The sequence below is a fragment of the Panulirus ornatus genome, chromosome 27, assembly GCF_036320965.1.
Source record: "Panulirus ornatus isolate Po-2019 chromosome 27, ASM3632096v1, whole genome shotgun sequence".
Taxonomy (NCBI): Eukaryota; Metazoa; Arthropoda; class Malacostraca; order Decapoda; family Palinuridae; genus Panulirus; species Panulirus ornatus.
Genome location: NC_092250.1, coordinates 18,974,306 through 18,996,065, shown reverse-complemented (window position 1 = coordinate 18,996,065; position 21,760 = coordinate 18,974,306). Strand labels below are relative to the sequence as shown.

Genomic DNA, 21,760 nt, shown 5'->3' with positions numbered 1-21,760 from the left:
CTTGGTCAACACCTTTAGTGACTCGTTGTTCTTCCCTTGATCAGAGCTGTTGCTTCTCTTTGTCCAAGTATGGGATGTTGTAATCTTGACATTTACTTCTTTTGAAAAGTTGAATGATTTTAACTGGGCTCTGGTGTGACATGTGCCATTCTTTGCTTAGGTATATATTTTTTTTATTTCTTTCTCTTACTGAAGGGATGACCCTTTTACGGCTGCCCAGAAGACCACATTAGTTATTCCACTTTGTTGGACATTGTCAGATGTTGTCTTAGAGTCTATGAATACTGCTCAGTCACCTCTGTGATGGCTAGGCTATTGCTCTGTCTTTGTCATGGGGTCCATTCTCTGTTTAAAAATGGCCTTGCAGATTTCATCCACAAATATTCTCAGTGAACAGTTAGACCAATATCTTCAATAGAGTAATGTTCAAAACAGGAACATAGTTTGAATAAATGGTTGTAATCTTTATCCCTTTAGTATTTGCTTCATATTCAATTCAGTTGGTGTGATTATTTGTAAGTGCTTAAAGAAGGGGACTTCCGAACTCCTTTAGGACTCTCTTTTAACCTCTCTGTGATATTCAGTATTTTGAATTTCTTAAACCTCTCTGCATTTAAATTTTTTTCACTTTCCCTGACACTCACCATTCTCTCCTTTTTCCTCCTCTCTTCCAGAATGTGATTACTGTTTGTGTGTTACAGGGAGAGATTTTTACATTTGTGTTGCCCCATATATTAACCTTATATGTATCTACCTTGTTTTTACTCTTGTCTACACACACACACACACACACACACACACACACACACACACACACACACACACACCCTAGCCTATGCCGGATAATTATTTTATCGACCAGCCCCTAGGGGAGGATGAACAGCTGGGTTTGTTTGGATTAACTGCTGTGACCAGTATTTGAGCCTATGTGGGTTTGATCCTCGTCAATGTGCATGCTCAATGGTCAGAAATGCTAACTGCTACATAACCTAGATAGTCTGTAATTCTAGATATCTAAGAGAAAATTGAAATGGGAAAAGTATAGATATCCAGTTACATAGGTGTTATTTTTTTTTAATTTTGTAGAGAACACTGTGTCTAATATATAGAAATGGTAAGTTAGATTTTTGAGGAAAATGTTCACATGATTGTTTCTTAATTTTCCTTATGTCAGTTACCTGTCCATTCAGTTACTTGCAGTTTAAGAAAAGGTTATGCATGCAGAGTTAGCTTGGAAACAGTGTCAGTTTGATGAGAAATTGTGTACATGAAGAGATGTAGACTAATGTTTTTTTATTATTTCAGAGTGAGAAACATCTTTGGTATGAAGTTGAGAAGTTGTAACATTAAGATGTGGCAACTGATGTGTAGCTCTTCATCAAGGAATCTTGGAGTGGCAGACCCAGTTAACATTTTACAAACCAGCCATTTATGCCATCCATGCTTTACAAACTATACATGATAGTTACATAACCTGAGAGGTAATATGTGTACCAAAGAGAACTTTGCTTATTTTTGTTACATAATATGTATCAGCAGTCCTTTTTTGTTAATGGAAAATGAATGCTTGATTTGCCACAGTCTTATTTTATTCCTCATATACTTTTCGATATACTGTTATCAAGATATAGTTTTTCATTTTATCTATCTTCCATAACTTTTTTCATGGTGGATATACAGTATTATTAATAGATAATGAGGTAGAGGGAGTCTGATACTCGATTGATCAGGGCAGAGGGTTGTAAGCTCTAGAAATTTATTGACTCACTACAGTGCCTGCATTACCTGGTCAATTACAGGCCTCCAAACTTCCCCCTTGCTAGTGCTAATGTGTGTTAAACATTTCTTTTGCTAAAAGTATCCTCCATTTTACAACACTTGCCCAGAGGCACACAGTTTGTTAAATCTACTTTCTTCTGAATCAGGTATATTTTGTCCATGGCAGAGCTAGTCCTGGTCTTAGTAAGATTTAAGGTAGGTCTCTAAAAACTAGGCAACCCTATATTAGTTCAGAATTTATAGCTTCTTTTGCAAGGTATTTGCATTAGTGACTTATATCCTCACTTGCTTTAAAGTAAACTTTCATTGTGATGATGGATGTCTAGATTTAGTGGCTGCCAATTTTGACCTTACAACCAAAGCCCAGTATGATGATATTCCAACTACCCATAACCAAGATTGTTTTTTATGGCTTTTATTGTATGGATTGGGTCAGAGGTTAGATTTGTGAGCAGTTCTTTTCACAGTGCTATCAGTGTTTTCTCCTATTGTGAGGTTATATAGTAACCTATGGGTGGGAACAACTAGGCCCACCTTTGGTTCATAAATGTGTCTTTGGCATGAATTCCTTTTGGGAGTGACGGAGCCCCCATTCCCACCATGACAACAGACAACACAACACACTTGAACTTGAGCCATCAGTTGTATTTGCATTGATTATCGTGATTGGAATAATTTGATTAATGAGATGTTATTTAAAAACCTTTGTACAATTTAGATTTAAGAACAAAGTTATCGGAGGTATTTTATTTACGTGATACTGTTTTGTTAGTTGAATTGGAGGAGGCATTGGATGGAATGGTGGAATGGTATGGTGTCTATTTGATTCATGTCGGACTAGTTTACTGAAAAGTAAATACAAGTAAAACTAAGGTTCTGACTTTTAAAAGAATTAGAATGCTAGTTTGAATTGTGAAGAACTGAAAGTTGTTGATGAGGTTAGTTATCTTACTATGAAAATCAGTAAGGGTGGCAGTGAGATAGCTAATGCTCGGAGTAGAGTCTCACAAAAGAGAATAATTTGAGCTGTACTTTACTGAAAGCTTTAGTAACTGGAAAGAATTTTGCATTTACTGAGCAAGAAGTTTTCATGAAAGATTGTGCATCAGAGATCTTAGATGTGAAACCCATGTTTTTATAGACCAGGACAGGTGAAAAATCAAACAACAGAGATGGAAAACTTGTGTAGTTAGCTGGAATTAACTAGATAGAATTAAAGAATGATTATGTGGGAAGGATAGCATGTGGCAAGCTGGTTAGAAAAGTACATAGCAGTAAAACCAAAGGTACAAAACGAGGTTGACAGATGAAGATGTCACATTTATCTCATGTGACAAATCAGCATCATATGCAAAGTAATATGGTTAGAAGTACGAAATGGTAATGTGGAGGTTCATGTCTCCTTATAACACATAGGAAATGGCTTGAGAATGTGTACAAATGGACTGAGTGACTAGAGGCAACTGACCTATTTTGTGTGAGTGAAAATGGAATTAAAAGTGGTAGATGGATGTATGTTGCAATTAGAGTAAATTGTTTGCTATATGTTTCCATTGAATATTGAGTCTCTTTATGGATGTAATAGAACTGAGAGAAACTTTCTGCAGCTGCATTATTAGCATGGCTATATTCACCAGATTAGTTGTGTTTTAGTTGGAAATATTTTTTACCAAATATTCTTAGATTTTGAAAAGAATTAATTTTTGGTCTTTCTGAATATCTTTTGATGACTAGGAAAGTGTACCTGTGTATTCCAACTGTGAGCATCCTGTGGCGTGCATGACTATTTGACATATCTTCCCATGAAAAGTATAAGAAGCGACATGATATCTGTGTGTGGTACAGCATAATGAGCAAAACCTGTGAAGATAATGAGGTAAGTAAATGAGAAATACATATAATTCTCTATTTACAACATAAAGATTATGAATGTATTATTTTATACATCATATTTATTTAGATTGTTACATATGTACATCATGCTATATTTTTTGGAAAATGTTTATTAAGAGAATCCAGAAATATTATCAAAATGACAGTTGCTTGTATATTTGTGTGAGAGAGTACCTGTTAAGATGTCCATGAAATTTAGAAAACCAACAATGCCCAAGGTTTTTGATCAACCTCTTCCTGATGCTACCTTGCAAATGTGGGAAATGGCAGTCAAGGATGGAAAAAAATATATGACAGCTAGAGAATGGATATGAGCAAATATTGAGGTAAGTTGCTAGAATCAGTGAAATGTTTTTTTCCAAGGATGTAATGATAATAATAATGATAATATAGGAATATATATATATAAATATAAATATATAATCCCTGGGGATAGGGGATTAAGAATACTTCCCACGTATTCCCTGCGTGTCGTAGAAGGCGACTAAAAGGGGAGGGAGCGGGGGGCTGGAAATCCTCCCCTCTCGTTTTTTTTTTTTTTAATTTTCCAAAAGAAGGAACAGAGAATTGGGCCAGGTGAGGGTATTCCCTCAAAGGCCCAGTCCTCTGTTCTTAATGCTACCTCGCTAACGCGGGAAATGGTGAATAGTTTAAAAGAAAAGAAAAAGAAAAATATATATATATATATATATATATATATATATATATATATATATATATATATATTCTTTTCTTTCTTTTAAACTATTCGCCATTTCCCGCGTTAGCGAGGTAGCGCTAAGAACAGAGGACTGGGCCTTTTTTGGAATATCCTCAACTGGCCCCCTCTGTTCCTTCTTTTGGAAAATTTAAAAAAAAAAACGAGAGGGGAGGATTTCCAGCCCCCCGCTCCCTCCCCTTTTAGTCGCCTTCTACGACACGCAGGGAATACGTGGGAAGTATTCTTAATCCCCTATCCCCAGGGATATATATATATATATATATATATATATATATGTACAAAGGCAAAGGGGATAAGAGTGAGTGCTCAAATTACAGAGGTATAAGTTTGTTGAGTATTCCTGGCAAATTATATGGGAGGGTATTGATTGAGAGGGTGAAGGCATGTACAGAGCATCAGATTGGGGAAGAGCAGTGTGGTTTCAGAAGTGGTAGAGGATGTGTGGATCAGGTGTTTGCTTTGAAGAATGTATGTGAGAAATACTTAGAAAAGCAAATGGATTTGTATGTGGCATTTATGGATCTGGAGAAGGCATATGATAGAGTTGATAGAGATGCTCAGTGGAAGGTATTAAGAATATATGGTGTGGGAGGCAAGTTGTTAGAAGCAGTGAAAAGTTTTTATCGAGGATGTAAGGCATGTGTACGTGTAGGAAGAGAGGAAAGTGATTGGTTCTCAGTGAATGTAGGTTTGCGGCAGGGGTGTGTGATGTCTCCATGGTTGTTTAATTTGTTTATGGATGGGGTTGTTAGGGAGGTAAATGCAAGAGTTTTGGAAAGAGGGGCAAGTATGAAGTCTGTTGGGGATGAGAGAGCTTGGGAAGTGAGTCAGTTGTTGTTCGTTGATGATACAGCACTGGTGGCTGATTCATGTGAGAAACTGCAGAAGCTGGTGACTGAGTTTGGTAAAGTGTGTGAAAGAAGAAAGTTAAGAGTAAATGTGAATAAGAGCAAGGTTATTAGGTACAGTAGGGTTGAGGGTCAAGTCAATTGGGAGGTGAGTTTGAATGGAGAAAAACTGGAGGAAGTGAAGTGTTTTAGATATCTGGGAGTGGATCTGGCAGCGGATGGAAACATGGAAGCGGAAGTGGATCATAGGGTGGGGGAGGGGGCGAAAATTCTGGGAGCCTTGAAGAATGTGTGGAAGTCGAGAACATTATCTCGGAAAGCATAAATGGGTATGTTTGAAGGAATAGTGGTTCCAACAATGTTGTATGGTTGCGAGGCGTGGACTATGGATAGAGTTGTGCGCAGGAGGATGGATGTGCTGGAAATGAGATGTTTGAGGACAATGTGTGGTGTGAGGTGGTTTGATCGAGTAAGTAACGTAAGGGTAAGAGAGATGTGTGGAAATAAAAAGAGCGTGGTTGAGAGAGCAGAAGAGGGTGTTTTGAAATGGTTTGGTCACATGGAGAGAATGAGTGAGGAAAGATTGACCAAGAGGATATATGTGTCGGAGGTGGAGGGTACGAGGAGAAGAGGGAGACCAAATTGGAGGTGGAAAGATGGAGTGAAAAAGATTTTGTGTGATCGGGGCCTGAACATGCAGGAGGGTGAAAGGAGGGCAAGGAATAGAGTGAATTGGAACGATGTGGTATACCGGGGTTGACGTGCTGTCAGTGGATTGAATCAAGGCATGTGAAGCGTCTGGGGTAAACCATGGAAAGCTGTGTAGGTATGTATATTTGTGTGTGTGGACGTATGTATATACATGTGTATGGGGGTGGGTTGGGCCATTTCTTTCGTCTGTTTCCTTGCGCTACCTCGCAAACGCGGGAGACAGCGACAAAGCAAAAAAAAAAAAAAAAAAAAATATATATATATATATATATATATATATATATATATATATATATATATATATATATATATGGGAAAAGAATACTTCCCACGTATTCCCTGTGTGTCGGAGAAGGCGACTAAAAGGGGAGGGAGTGGGGGGCTGGAAATCCTCCCCTCCTGTTTGTAATTTTCCAAAAGAAGGAACGGAGAGGTGGGCCAAGTGAGGATATACCCTCTAAGGCTCACTCCTTTGTTCTTAATGCTACCTCGCTAACGCGGGATAAGTGAATACTTATGAAAAAAAAATTACATGCGTGCTTGCCATTTTCCACGTGAGGTAGCATCAAGAACAGATGACAGAGCCTTAGAGTGAAATTTCCTTTCTTGGCTCTCTGATTTGTTCGTTCTTTTGGAAAGAAATGCAGGAAGGGAGGATTTCCAGCCACCTACTCTCACCCCTCCTAGTCGCTCTCTACGACACACATGGAATGTGTGGGCAGCATTCTTTCTCCCCTAACCGGTGGACATGGCCAGTTTCCTGAGTGCTGCTTGGGCCTTATAAGGATAGAAGGGATTCCTTGGGTAGGAAGGTAAGATAAAGTATGCACACCGTCATATATCTTTTATACATGATACCATGTCCTGCCACAGTGAAGTAGCATCAGTTTGCTTAGTAAGATGCAAATATAGTCAGTTTTATCCTTGCAAACAAACAGCATTTGTTTGTGTTTAGTATACACAAAAGGATCAGTTTATCTTTTTTAGAAGAAGTTAGATTGAATGATTACAAGAAATGAAAATCAAGAAGAAAAATCATGATGATGAAATTTCTCAAAGGGCTGAGATGTTATTCATTGTTTTGTTTTCCCCACACGTTACCGTATTAGATATTGTTCACTAGCTGACTCGGTTAATAGTCTTGATGTTTGTTCCAATCGATGATGTTAGATGCATATAAAAGTTATACACTAGCAACCCTCATTCCAGCTTGTTACTTTTGAAGTGTGTACTTAGAACACCCAAACTCTGAGTTGTCCAAAGTAACATGGACATAACAAAGTACACTAACAGGGCAGTGTCAATGAAAAGGATGTCAGTGACAAATGTGTTGTAAGCATATGCAATGTAAATAGCACAGCGTGCAGCCTCTGCCACAGGTGCCCACCTCCATCTGTCATACATGGCAGAGAGCACACCCACAGACATGAAAATAAAGGCCAGGAATCTGAGGACAGTTGGCCATGAAGCTGCCTGAAAGTAGAGATAACATTAATTTTTTGACATAATTGTTGGCAACAACTGTTGTTAGTAATAATAAAATTATTTACCCTTTAGGTTTGCAGACTATCACCCTGAATTTTTATGTTACCTAGTTCAAGAACTATGGTCATCATAAGATGAAATGTGCTTGACAAGGGTAACATAATGTTGATCCATTTATCATAATGTTGTAAGGGTCTGTAATTACCTATTTATGATTATCTATTTGTACTGTACGGAGAGGGAATTCTACATTCCAGAGGCCTTATCTCTTGAACATTCTCCACTATCATGCAAACTTTTTGAATTTGTGCATGCTGTCTATTTATATCTCGGATGCCTGTTCCAACTGGAACTCCCTCAAGGGGATGGCCACAGCAATAGTCTTTATAACTAGTGGACTCCAGTGCCGGTTCTTAGCCTTAATGCCTCACCATTAACAGGCCACTGGCATGCTTTCTGCATTAACCATCTCTTCAGACATTAAGTTCCCTTCAGCCATCACTCTTATAACACAAAATTATTTCTTTACATTCTCTTTACAAGTTTTGTACTTAATTTCATGTTAGGTCCAGGTCCTTTAGTTTCTCTGTCCCCACATCTCTCAATGAACTGTTTGCTGCCCACATCATTTATCTTTTTAAAACTTAAAGGCTCTTTTTTTTCTTCCAATGTGGATGAATTTAAAGCCTCTACCTTTCCTTGTAACTTTATTGATTCTGGTTTGAACTGTGTTGCCTTCTCTGGACCTTCTCTATGTGCTCTATCTGCTTTTTTAGGTGTGGTTACCAAACTTGAGAAGCATATTCTGGTTTTGGCTTTATGTAGGATATGAAATGTGCTAACTGTTTCCTTATCCGTAAACTTGAAAGGTGTTTTGATATTTGCCAGAACATAGATTGTTTCCCTAATGATTCTCCTAAAATGGGACTCTGGTGGAAGGTTATGGATGATATTGACTCCCTAGTCCTTCACACAAACAATCCTGTTTCTTAATTCCAGCCAGGTGATATCATATTGAGGTTTGGCTCATCTTAATACTTTACGTTTGCTTGGTTAGAATTTCATCACCTACATTTCAGTCCAACTTTGGAGTCTGTTTGGGTTCTCTTATAAGCTGATGTAGACCTCCTTGCTTTTCACTTTCATCAGGATCTTTGCATCATCTGCAAACATTCAGGTAGGATTCTATACCTTGAGGCAAGTCTTTGATGGTAATCAAGAAAAGTAATGATCCCAGAACCAAATCCTGTGGCACTCTGCTCAACCCATTTGGAAAGACTCCTTTAACATTCGTGCTTTGTTCTCTTCCACTGGGTTAATCTTTTAAGTGTCATTTATATTTGTGATGCTGTCATGTCCATGTTCGAGTAAGACTAATGTTTAACTCCTGAATATCCCCTTAAATTATCCTTTCCAACCCTCCAATCATAATTGTGAAGTAGTTAAAAAAGTATTTAACCTTAACCTTACAGTGTTAAGATATTCTGGATAACAATTGAAAAAAGTACATAAAAGTGTATATCATTTATTACTTTCACTTCAACAATGTGTTGAAGTTTTGTAGATCTTTTTGGCTCGTACTTAAGAGTGCAAGATTAAGGGCTTAAAGTCAAATGGGTTGGCACTGCATGTTTTATCATCTATTTCACCAACACCTAAATGTTGATTACTGGTTATTTTATGTTTTATTCATTACAATAGATCTGTAATTGCTATAATCAATGCAATTCACTGATCAGTTTTTTGTAACAGCAAAACTATAAAAGTTTGTAAGATTACTAGCTGCAACAGTTAGACACAGTACTGTCACTATCAGGCAGATGCTGGCAGCATTGCCTCCACTTTTGCTAGTTTAAGTTTGTACATTGTGAAGAGGAGGAGCAACTTACTGTGTACTTGGCAGCTAGCAGCTGCTGAGCCATTAGTGCCAGAAGCAGATGAGAGTAGACATACACCACCTGCCACATGGGTAGCTGTGGGTTGTATTTGATTCTGGGAGCCTTAACATTTTGAAAGCTGCTTGGGTCCCCAAGGCGGGGTGCCCCAGGAGACCAACCAGGCCCGTAAAATAGGGCCTTCAGAGAATCTCCCCAGGTGCTCATGTTTCTTACCTTGCTGTACAGCATACCAAAATAGAAGAACTGTGGGAGAATTATCTGTATAAGCAGCTTTGTAACTTGCAAAGGCATAAGATTTACAGAATATAAGCTAACCTTATGATGAGGGTGATTAAGAGATTAGAGGATGGTCTTTAAAAGACAAGTTATTGCAACTATGATGTCAGTTTAGGCCATGAACTAACAGAAAAGTGCATAAAAGAGAAAAGTGAAGGGCATCATTAAGCATGCAGTATATTGAAACTGAATTTCTGTGTATCTACAGTATCTCTTCATTATCATTATTCCATTCTCTATTTGATAAGTTGGATCAGGTACTTAACAGCCTCGAGATATCACATGCCCACACCCTCGACCCATGCCCAGTGTTTTAAGGTGAAATGTTGACTCCACAGTTATAAAAGTGCTTCTTACTATTTTGCATTACACCCCAAATATGACTCACCAGGTGTGTCAAAATGCTCAAGAATTTTTGTTCTGGAGTAATATATTATTGAGGATGAAATTGAACTTTGGATATACCTACACTTTTTACTAATATATAGTACACAAGAAGACAGAAGAGACAGAGCTATTGTGTTTCATGAAGCTTGCTTATTGGGAGCAAGAGTTACAATGGAAGTGTATTGCTTCACTGATCTTATTCCTGAAAAGTTTGTACATGACTGTATCTTAGGCATTTTTTATGCCAGACAGCGTAAAGGCCTGGCTGCATTCTTCAATTGGGAGAACTCTAAATTGCTACAGTTTTGTTCGTGTAGGATTCAGAATATTGCAAAGAATTTATAATATGCATACAGGAGTTTCGAGACAATGTGAGTGGCAGTTTATTTTGGATGATAGTCCAGAGCCTTGTACGAATTTAAGCAAGGAAGAGATAGTTTTACGTGTTAGAGTGCTGAGATTGTAAGATACTGCACCAAGTGTGATTGGATTAAGGATATGCTTCACTTTGTTGGATGTCCTGCATCACCTTCTAAAATGGGTAGGGGCATGTAAAGATTTGAAATGAGGCTACAACATTAGAGATGGATATTTTGCTTGAAATCAAATTAAGCTAATAATTTTTTGTTGAGATTTCATGTTAAAGTGATATGTAAAGCCCTCAAAGGAATATATATATATACAAAGTATTTCTTGTTTCATACTTTAAATATTGTGTCAGCTGTAATGTTTATTGGAACAAAATAGATCTGTCTACTTCTCTTGAAATGAACATAAATTGTAATAATTGTTATTACAAGAATATTGATATGATATAATGGTACAGTAACTGACCTCATGCCATAGAACATTGTGGGTTTGGGGTTGCTCGGTGAGACCATACACGATCTCTACATTCTCCCTTTCTGGCTCAAAGGTGCCAAAGATGCAGTCCCAGATGATGAAGACACTGGCATAGTTCTTGTCGAGGCACCACTTGTTTGCTCCTTGGGAAACATATATCAGTAAAACTGATTATTTGTTAATCCTGTCCCAGACTTATGTACCAACCATTATGTACTGACTTGCTCTGTGTCCTCCCAAACTTGGTTGCAGTGTGTCTTTTGAGAGATTAATTTGCAAGTTTTTTAGATTTTCTTTGTCAAGTTGAGTTCATAAGGATGATATGGGAATATAAGTAAGATACAGTAGTTTATGCAATGGTTTCACCATCAGTTCCCACCTTGGATGAGCATAGGATCAAATAATAGCATTTCACAGCATTACTAGTGGACAAGAGTGGTTCTACATGGCAGGAGCTAGGGTGGCAAAGCCCTCACATGTAACAAATATCATTAGATACAGTTGCTGATTCATAGTTACAGAATTAACAGTATTGGAAGTAGAATGGAAAGCCTTTTATATCCACATTTTTTGAAGTATATTTTTTTCATACTTGTTTGCTATATCCCCTATTAGCAAGGTAGTGCCAGGAACTGACAAAGGAAAGGGCTTCTTTCACACACATCCATTCTCTGTCATGGATGTCAAATGTTTCATAAAACTGTGCCAGAACTAGTATTGATCTTTAGCAAGACTTTCAGAATATTTGTATACCCCTACCAAAGCATGAGCATAGCAGTTACTCATGGAAATACACTTACCATGATGGACTCGGTGGTAGGATGGTGTCATGAAGACCCAGCCTATTGGTCCAAGGGTGCCAACAAAATCGGTGTGGACCCAAAACTGGAACAAGTAGTTGAAGGCAACATGGACAGTAACGGTTGGCAGTGGGAAGCCTAGAAGTGCCAGGGGCTGGTAGAAGCCAAAATGAGCTGCACGTTGCAGTATTGACAGTCGCAGTGACGTGGCCAAGTTAAAGTCTTCGGATGAATGGTGGAGCTGGTGTACTGCCCACAAGATATTCAGTTCTGATTGTGTGAAGAGCAAGATAGTATTTACACAAGGTGCTTGGAATATATTCTTGGTGAAGATTGTTCTTTCTTATGAGACAGAATGAAGTGTATACCTAACTTCATTTGTCCTGACTTTAAATTCCTCGTCATGATTGATTACCAGTCAAAATACTGCTCTAAGAAGCTTGATGAATTTAGAGCTTGGGCATATTGATTGGAGCTTTGAATTTTTCTGTGAAGCCTTGGCTGTATGGAAGACTCAAAGGCTTATTGATTGTACACAGATAACCAGGTCATGAAGATAAATTTGAATAGCCCAACACTGGATTGAACCCAGACTGTATTTGTCACCTGATAGATTTCTAGATGCTTGCACTATCTGAACTTGGCTTGTATTTCGACAAATTGACCTGTGTAACCAGTACCTTATACATTACTTAATGCTGTACCAACCATGGTTAGCTCGATGGATCCAGTAGTAACAGAAATCAACGAAGATGAAAGCACCAAACCATGTGTATGGAGAGTCCCATGGTAGGTCCCACAGTCTGTACTGGTAGAGCCAGTTGTAGCCCAGCAAAACCACCCATGATGATAGGAATCTGCAAAGAGAACCACCATATTCAGCTTTATATTAAATACTAACAGGATATTACTGATTCATGCATTTTTTACCGTAAAGAATTTCATTCATTCTGTGACATACAGATTAATATTACAACTGTCCTTCAACATCCGCTGTGTTCTCCCTCTCATCTTCCTTCCTTCATGTTCCCAACCCCATCCTTCTTCCCTCGTACACTCTCCTCACCCAGTAGCCTCATGAAGGATTCCTAGTCCCATAGAGGAGAAGGCCTCGTTGAGTCTTGTTGGTCTTCCCACCAGATAATGTATAATGGATTCCAGCGTAATTAGGAATGTCATCACTGGAACTGCCTGAAACAGATCATTCTTCAGCTGTATATATCAATTACATTACAGTGTGTTAAAAGCATTACATTCTTTATGTCACAGACGAAAGACCCATATGAGGCCAGTCCTTGAATATTAGAATGGGTGAACATTGGAAAGTAGAGAAAAGAAACAGGATTATGTCGTATCTGTTATGGAAGACATTAGTCTGTAATGAATTCCAAAGCTTGGCACTGTTAAAGAAACGTGTGAAGGTCTAGAGGAGGGCAACAATTATGGTACTAGAATTAAGAGAGTCTAGTTACTATGTGAGGTTAGAAACCTTAAACTTGTTCTCCATGTTCTGAACCACTCTAACAGTGTCAGTTAAAAGCATTTCCATGAAAGATGCACAGATGCACAGAGACTATAACATGAAATTAAGCAAGAAGCTTCTTAGAAGTAAAGAAGTATTTGTGTGGCATGGGTAGTGGTTGAATAGAACAACACAGATGATGAAACTGCAAAACTTTGGTAGTATACAAAAGTCTAAAGAACTTGTATGACAGTAGGAAAATTTAGATGGGGTTCCACCAGCATACATCTCACCACACTGGACACACAAGTTAGGTACAAAATAAGAACAGTATTTACAATGGTTTAGAGTAGAGTTGCCACCACTGGTCACTTTGTAATGATGTGTTGCAGTAGCATGCTGTGTAGTAGTACTACGTGGTCTGGCTAATGGCAGCAGCACACAACCAGCCAATTTTTGGGCTTAGAAACAGTAATATCTATAGATGAGGGGAAGAGAACCACTCCTGCATAAGGCAAATAGGTCAAGTTTTAAGCTCAGAATGGGAAACTTCATTGGTTTGATTGATTGGGACTTGACAGCCAAGTATGTAGAACTAGGACTTACCAGATGTAAGAGAAGGTCTCCATACAATAACCAGATCACTCCTTTATATAATGATCCGATTGGCCGTTCAGAAGAGAAGTGTTCACGGCATCTGTACAGGGCTCCCAATTTGTAAGAGGCAGACTTGAACATTTGTAATGTTTGGTTTCCAAGAGTGGTTAGATGTTATGGTGATACCAAGTACATGTATTGAGTAATGAAATTAAAAAGCAACCGCTGGAAATATGTTTTTGAGAAGCATAAAAGAGAGAGATTTTAGAGACATAGAATACAGTCAACAGAACCGAAGACCTCATCTCTCACCATGTAGAAGTCGAAATTTACTTAATGTTCATTTCATAGGAGATGCTACACCTTGAATCACCCTATTAATCTAGTGAACAGAGTGTAAGGAATTGCATTAGTCCCACTCTTTAAGTCAGAACCCGGCTGTAGACATTACTGAACTTATTAGCCGGGGGTACCCAACCATTGACTAACTGTTCAGCATGTACGTTAGTGTAGAATTCAAAGAATAATGTGCCAACATTTGCGGTGTCTTGGTGCGTTATGTTATATTGAACGATGGAAGTGAGAATCTTGATGCATTTAACTTAATCTAACTTTCGAGGCAGAGCTAAGATAGACTTTTACGCTTTTACCTTCAGGATGAAGTACTCTGCCTTACATGATATATGTATATATATATATATATATATATATATATATATATATATATATATATATATATATATATATTATATATATATATAATATATATATATACAAAGGCAAAGGGGATAAGAGTGAGTGCTCAAATTACAGAGGTATAAGTTTGCTGAGTATTCCTGGGAAATTATATGGGAGGGTATTGATTGAGAGGGTGAAGGCATGTACAGAGCATCAGATTGGGGATGAGCAGTGCGGTTTCAGAAGTGGTAGAGGATTTGTGGATCAGGTGTTTGCTTTGAAGAATGTATGTGAGAAATACTTAGAAAAGCAAATGGATTTGTATGTAGCATTTATGGATCTGGAGAAGGCATATGATAGAGTTGATAGAGATGCTCTGTGGAAGGTATTAAGAATATATGGTGTGGGAGGCAAGTTGTTAGAAGCAGTGAAAAGTTTTTATCGAGGATGTAAGGCATGTGTACGTGTAGGAAGAGAGGAAAGTGATTGGTTCTCAGTGAATGTAGGTTTGCGGCAGGGGTGTGTGATGTCTCCATGGTTGTTTAATTTGTTTATGGATGGGGTTGTTAGGGAGGTAAATGCAAGAGTCCTGGAAAGAGGGGCAAGTATGAAGTCTGTTGGGGATGAGAGAGCTTGGGAAGTGAGTCAGTTGTTGTTCGCTGATGATACAGCGCTGGTGGCTGATTCATGTGAGAAACTGCAGAAGCTGGTGACTGAGTTTGGTAAAGTGTGTGGAAGAAGAAAGTTAAGAGTAAATGTGAATAAGAGCAAGGTTATTAGGTACAGTAGGGTTGAGGGTCAAGTCAATTGGGAGGTGAGTTTGAATGGAGAAAAACTGGAGGAAGTGAAGTGTTTTAGATATCTGGGAGTGGATCTGTCAGCGGATGGAACCATGGAAGCGGAAGTGGATCATAGGGTGGGGGAGGGGGCGAAAATTTTGGGAGCCTTGAAAAATGTGTGGAAGTCGAGAACATTATCTCGGAAAGCAAAAATGGGTATGTTTGAAGGAATAGTGGTTCCAACAATGTTGTATGGTTGCGAGGCGTGGGCTATGGATAGAGTTGTGCGCAGGAGGATGGATGTGCTGGAAATGAGATGTTTGAGGACAATGTGTGGTGTGAGGTGGTTTGATCGAGTAAGTAACGTAAGGGTAAGAGAGATGTGTGGAAATAAAAAGAGCGTGGTTGAGAGAGCAGAAGAGGGTGTTTTGAAATGGTTTGGGCACATGGAGAGAATGAGTGAGGAAAGATTGACCAAGAGGATATATGTGTCGGAGGTGGAGGGAACGAGGAGAAGAGGGAGACCAAATTGGAGGTGGAAAGATGGAGTGAAAAAGATTTTGTGTGATCGGGGCCTGAACATGCAGGAGGGTGAAAGGAGGGCAAGGAATAGAGTGAATTGGAGCGATGTGGTATACAGGGGTTGACGTGCTGTCAGTGGAGTGAATCAAGGCATGTGAAGCGTCTGGGGTAAACCATGGAAAGCTGTGTAGGTATGTATATTTGCGTGTGTGGACGTGTGTATGTACATGTGTATGGGGGGGGGTTGGGCCATTTCTTTCGTCTGTTTCCTTGCGCTACCTCGCAAACGCGGGAGACAGCGACAAAGTATAAAAAAAAAAAAAAAAAAAAATATATATATATATATATATATATATATATATATATTACGTAGCCGGGGTACCCAACGACGATAGCGCTCTGTTAAATATTTCATCAACGAAAAGGAAACCTATGTTCTGTACAATCGAACTAGGAATGCCTTGTTTCTTCTTTGATAAACGAATGAAACATGTGTAGTGTGATTGGTCAGTGCTTCGTCTGTAATGATGTGATTGTACATGGCGTTCTCAGCCGTGGTAATTGGCCAACACCACCCCCCGTTTGAATGGTAGATATCATCATTAAAGTGGGCGTTTTTTTTTTTTTATGGCTAGGGGTGATAGACGTGTGATCCCCTTATTACTACTATGTATTCATCTGTGTCTATATGCTGTATCTTAGTAATATTCACAGCTGAAACCATGGGTATAAACTTGATAAAAAGAAAAGAAATTAATGTGCGTGGATTGCTTACCCCTGAATGTTTTTATATGGTAAAAAATTTTTCCACGTATTTTTTGTAGTAGCCATCTTCCCCCTCCCCATACACACACACACACACACACACACAGAAAATACACTTATGACCCCAGGGTGAGACTGGTTATCACGATGTCCGGTTGGTAGGTACCATCAGTAAGTTGTACGGCCTGTGATGCGGTGTTGTGTACATAAGTCTATCCCCATTATTTGAACACGTTATCAGGATCACCGTCCCGGTCATGCATGACTGCATGTAGCATTATTTGCTTCTCATCGCTCAGTCCCCCTGGCAAGGTTAGTCTCCCTCGACCCGTCCTTCCCTTCCCATTAGAAGTGCTCGAGAAAAACCCAAACAAAATTGAATTTCATTTTGAAGCAGGTGCGTGCGTGCGTGCGTCCGCCTTCTGCCTCCACTGCAGTCTGTGCATGTCTGCGTGTTATTTTTCTTTTATCCGTGTACACGATAACCTTCTGCCGTGTTCCCCTGACGTGAACAGTGTGATATGAATATCTGGATATTAATATTAACACTTAATAACCCTATCTATACCTGTTGTAGGATATAACCACTAACTAGATGTTTGGCTTTTGGGTAAAGATTTAAGTGGGGAAGAGATGAAAAGACCCTCTCTTGAACATGGCTGTCTCTCCATGATTTTAAGAGTTGAAATGGAAAAGAATTAATGACAGAAAGTTAAGTACGACGGTACGACGCTTTGGTATAACGAGGTGATCTTTTTCTGAACTATTTCCCAGTAATGTATCATACATTTGATTATCAGTACGATTGTATGCTACACAAAAGTAAGAATAAGCAGACTAGTAGACTGAAAAGTACTTGTAGGTAAATCATTTTGGATTTTCAAGAAGATGTAAGATGATATCAGTTACCTCGTTGATATAGTTGGGCACGTCTTCCTGGTGGCGAAAAGTGGTGGTGTTGGGCCCCACCAGGTAGAATAGGCTACCCACCCGCTGTGCCATGGACGCCATAGTCTTTGGATGAGGGACGGACTGACTGGCTGTAGTAGTAGTGACTGTCACAGTGGGTGGATGAGAGCAGCTGGCTGTGAACTGGCTGTGTAGTAGTGACTGTCACCACAGGTGGATTGAGAGCAGCCTAACCTATCCGGCAGTAACGTAGACCATCTGATGTATCGTCGTTATCCAGTTAGTAATCCTATATATTTACTCTGGTCGTGTTTGCAAGTCTGTAATTTAGAGAACATTTTTATACATCTTAAGTAATCCTGTATATGAATACAAATAGTTGCATACGGAACACATAATGTACATGAATGAATTGAAGTTGGATCGTTTTTTACCTTTTTTGATATATGGGTGTAGTGCGGAAAAGTTTTGGATCCATGAGAAAATATTCTGCAAAAGATATGGATTCTCTGTGGTCACATCTTTAGTCTCCCTAGGGGCTCAAAAATTGAAAAAGGTATTAAAACGCGCATTTATAGAAAAATATAAAGCTGAAAATATGTATATATTTTAATTGAGGTAAGGTTAGTTTTATAGAAACACATTCAAAGTATTTCAGAAATCTGCAAGTAATTGAACAACTTCAGCCCCCCTTCCCTCCAAGGAAATTGAAACTAAAGCATTTTTTACTAAAAAATACCAATTTCAAAAAATCGAAAAAAATCTATTTGCAGTATTTTTCAGCTATAGTTGAACTAACAATGATGAATGTAATTGAAGTATATATGAACAGCATTAGATTGAAATGACAACTCATTCTTCATTACAGGGGAAAAAAAAAAAGGTACAAGCAGAAGCAAGCGCATTTGGCAGCGTGATCCAGTAAACCATACTAGTGGAGGCCGGGGCTTGGCGGACCGTACGCACTCTTCTCAAACTTCACTCAAAATTTCCAGTGAAGCACTGGTAAGTCTGCAGCATATGGACGTATACCAACATACATATATTAGCATTAGTACACATAAACTCGCATTGTTGTAAATAAACATTTCTGCGACAGACTTGTATACGTTAAGAATGCGTATACGACGCATGTGATCACTACTTATTTCTGATGTATACATTCACGTAAATAAGAGAGAATCTAAGGACGACCAGCACGGGGCATGTGGTGTATCCCACCTGTATAATGCCGAGTCCAGATGATGGCAACTTGGGCAGTGTGGTTGGTTGGGTCGGTCACTGGAGTTGGACTGACCCATCGCTGGCCTGGCTGGCTGGCTTGCTGGCTCAATTTTCCAAGGTCCTTTTTTTTTTTTCCATTCGTACGCGTCTTTTTTTTTTTTTTTATTTTAAGCATTTGTACTATATCCACTTATGGAGTCTGTCTATTACGTGATGTTTACCGGGATAGATTGAAAACGGATCGATTCCTATTGAAATTGCCGTCAAATATTTAATTTATTCTTTTTATCGAAGGATGTGTCGTTAGGTTAGGTTTTTGTTGTATTTTTTGCAGAGGGAACATAAAATATTGCGAAACCTACGCTTACTATTTAAATATAAACGTATAAGCAGTCCGTATATTTACTTAAGTAAATATTACTGCACACACACACACACACACACACACACACATTTTATATTTTATTATACTTGATCGCCGTTTCCCGCGTCAGCGAGGCAGCACCAGGAAACGTTATCTCTGAGGGTAAAATGGGTATGTTTGATAAAATAGTGGTTCCAACAATGTTATATGGTTTTGAGGCATGGGCGATAGATAGGGTTGTGCGGAGGAGGATGGATGTGTTGGAAATGAGATGTTTTGAGGACAATATGTGGTGTGAGGTGGTTTGATTAAGTAATGAAAGTGTAAGAGATGTGTGGTAATGAGAAGAGTGTGGTTGAGAGAGCAGAAGAGGGTGTATTGAAATGGTTTGGTCACATGGAGAGAATGAGTGAGGAGAGATTGACAAAGAGGGTATATGTGTCAGAGGTGGGGGGGAACGAGAAGTGGGAGACCAAATTGGAGGTGGAAGGATGGAGTGAAAAAGATTTTGAGCGATCGGAGACTGAACATACAGGAGGGTGAAAGGCGTGCAAGGAATAGAGTGAATTGGAACGATGTGGTATACCGGGGTCGACGTGCTGTCAGTGGATTGAACCAGGGCATGTGAAGCGTCTGGGGTAAACCATGGAAATTTCTGTGGGGCCTGGACGTGGAAATGGAGCTGTGGTTTCGATGCATTATTACATAACAGCTAGAGACTGAGTGTGAACGAATGTGGTCTTTTGTTGTCTATTCCTAGCGCTACCTCGCGCACATGAGGGGGAGGGGGGTTGTTATTTCATGTGTGGCGGGATGGCGTTGGGAATGAATAAAGGCAGACTATGAATTATGTACATGTGTATATATCTATATGTCTGTATATGCATATATATGTATGCGTTGAGATGTATAGGTATGTATATTTGCGTGTGTGGACGTGTATGTATATACATGTGTATGTGGGTGGGTTGGGCCATTCTTTCGTCTGTTTCCTTGCGCTACCTCGCTAACGCGGGAGACAGCGACAAAGTGAAATGTATATATATATATATATATATATATATATATATATATATATATATTTTTTTTTTTTTTTTTTTTTTTCTGTTTTACTTTGTCGCTGTCCCCCGCGTTAGACGTTTCCCATGTTAGCAAGATATCGTATGGAACGGATGATGAAAGGCCTCATTCGCTTTAGCTGTTATGTGTAATGCTCTGGAATCACTGCTCCCTGTCCATAACCAGGCCTCACACACCTTTGCGTAGTTTCCTTCGGCTGCTTCGTATGTCTTGGCTCAATCCATTGACAGCACGTAACCCCCTGTATATCACATAATTGCAGTGCACTCTATCCCATGGTCGCCTCTCACCTTCTTTTAGGAAACTGTTCTTATTTTACATTCGGCCAAAACTAGTATATGCTTCTCAGGTTTGTTAAAGAATCATAGTGAACTGGCCGAGGTGCACATCTGTGTTCCCTGGTTATTTTCACGGTGCTTTGTTTACATGGATATTGAAATGAGTGACACAAGTGTAATGTATGTGTCGCCTAGTGTCGGGGCTGACTCGTGTATGCTACTGTGAAAACACTTGTGTACTTGTCATTCAGTCTCCGTGCATCATCATGGTCGTCTGTAACCCTCGCCTCTGAATGCTATCGTATGTTAGTTGCTTTTAACTGGAATTTGCTCCTGATGAATGTATGGAGAAGTTTTGGGTTACGCCCAGCATTGTCCACAACATTGTTTTCATTAGTCACTTCGTTCCACTTTTCTTATCTTGTCTGTGGGCTCTTCCGTGAGTGAGCCCTAACATGCTTAGGTTACTTTGACGTTATCTCAGTACAGCCGCTAAATATCTGTGTAACTATGAGAAGTGGACTAACATAAGTGAAATAGGACCTGTAACACCTGCGTGAGAACTTCCTCTGCTGGACGCACCATCAGCGTCAGATGTTGCATGTAGCAGAGTATTGACCCTGTGTCATGTGTTGTCGACACTCCCTGGGTGTGTGTGGGGGGGGGGGGGGGGGGTGTTTCGTGTCACCCGCTGGGTGTAGGTTTAGAGAGGGTTCATGGTTGTGACGTCACATACCGTGCGATGAAGGCGGAATGAGAGAATAGCTAGATCCTGGACGGGAGGGTCTGGGGGGGGGGGCTGCATACCACACAGGGAGGGCGGGGAAGGCTGCGTCCTTTTGCGATGTCCAAGGTTACGGTGACGTGCAGGCCTTGGCGTCACCAGGAGGAGCACCTGGATCTATCAGTCACCAGAACAGGAGCCTGATAATCCCAGCGTCACCAGGAGGGACATCTGGGCCATCCATCGTCACGAGCATGAGCACCTGAACACCTTTGTCATTAGAACAGTCACCAGGACCCTCAGGGTCACCAGAGCGGGTACCTGGTCCCCCCAGCATCACTAAGATGGGTACCAGGACCCTCAGCGTCACCAGAGCGGGTACCTGGTCCCCCCAGCATCACTAAGATGGGTACCAGGACCCTCAGGGTCACCAGAGCGGGTACCTGGTCCCCCCAGCGTCCCTAAGATGGGTACCAGGACCCTCAGCGTCACCAGAGCAGGTACCTGGTCCCCCCAGCATCACTAAGATGGGTACCAGGACCCTCAGCGTCACCAGAGCAGGTACCTGGTCCCCCCAGCATCCCTAAGATGGGTACCAGGACCCTCAGCGTCACCAGAGCGGGTACCTGGTCCCCCCAGCGTCACTAAGATGGGTACCAGGACCCTCAGCGTCACCAGAGCAGGTACCTGGTCCCCCCAGCATCCCTAAGATGGGTACCAGGACCCTCAGGGTCACC

The 21,760-nt window shown here is 40.0% G+C and overlaps 1 protein-coding gene and 1 long non-coding RNA gene across 4 annotated transcripts in view; one reads left to right on the top strand and one right to left on the bottom strand.

The window, feature by feature from the left end:
- LOC139757639 (uncharacterized) overlaps positions 1-21,760 on the top strand; it is a 34,844-nt gene that overhangs the window by 1,593 nt on the left and 11,491 nt on the right. For both annotated transcript variants that reach the window (XR_011714689.1, XR_011714690.1), the window contains exons 3-5: positions 1,306-1,481; positions 3,514-3,655; positions 18,222-18,358. This is a non-coding gene — a long non-coding RNA (uncharacterized lncRNA). The remainder of the gene's footprint in view (positions 1-1,305; positions 1,482-3,513; positions 3,656-18,221; positions 18,359-21,760) is intronic.
- LOC139757636 (alkylglycerol monooxygenase-like) lies at positions 6,309-18,659 on the bottom strand. 2 transcript variants are annotated; one of them, XM_071678308.1, is made up of 8 exons: positions 18,575-18,659; positions 17,354-17,673; positions 12,708-12,832; positions 12,350-12,498; positions 11,642-11,911; positions 10,833-10,984; positions 9,327-9,578; positions 6,309-7,425 (listed from the first exon to the last, which is right to left on the bottom strand). In XM_071678308.1, the coding sequence occupies exons 2-8, from the start codon at positions 17,453-17,455 to the stop codon at positions 7,153-7,155; spliced, it is 1,323 nt and encodes a 440-aa protein (XP_071534409.1). In that variant the 5' UTR covers positions 17,456-17,673; positions 18,575-18,659; the 3' UTR covers positions 6,309-7,152. The 2 variants fall into 2 exon arrangements, with proteins under 2 accessions (XP_071534409.1, XP_071534410.1); XM_071678309.1 differs by lacking the exon at positions 18,575-18,659 and having other exon boundaries at positions 17,354-18,215.

Coding starts and splice junctions, on each gene's coding strand:
- LOC139757636 (XM_071678308.1), bottom strand. CDS start 17,455: ATGGCGTCCATGGCACAGCGGGTGGGTAGCCTATTCTACCTGGTGGGG. Junction 12,499..12,707: donor ATCCTTCATGAGGCTACTGG/GTGAGGAGAGTG, acceptor TTCTCTTTGCAG/ATTCCTATCATCATGGGTGG. Junction 9,579..10,832: donor ACAATGTTCTATGGCATGAG/GTCAGTTACTGT, acceptor ATTCTCCCACAG/TTCTTCTATTTTGGTATGCT.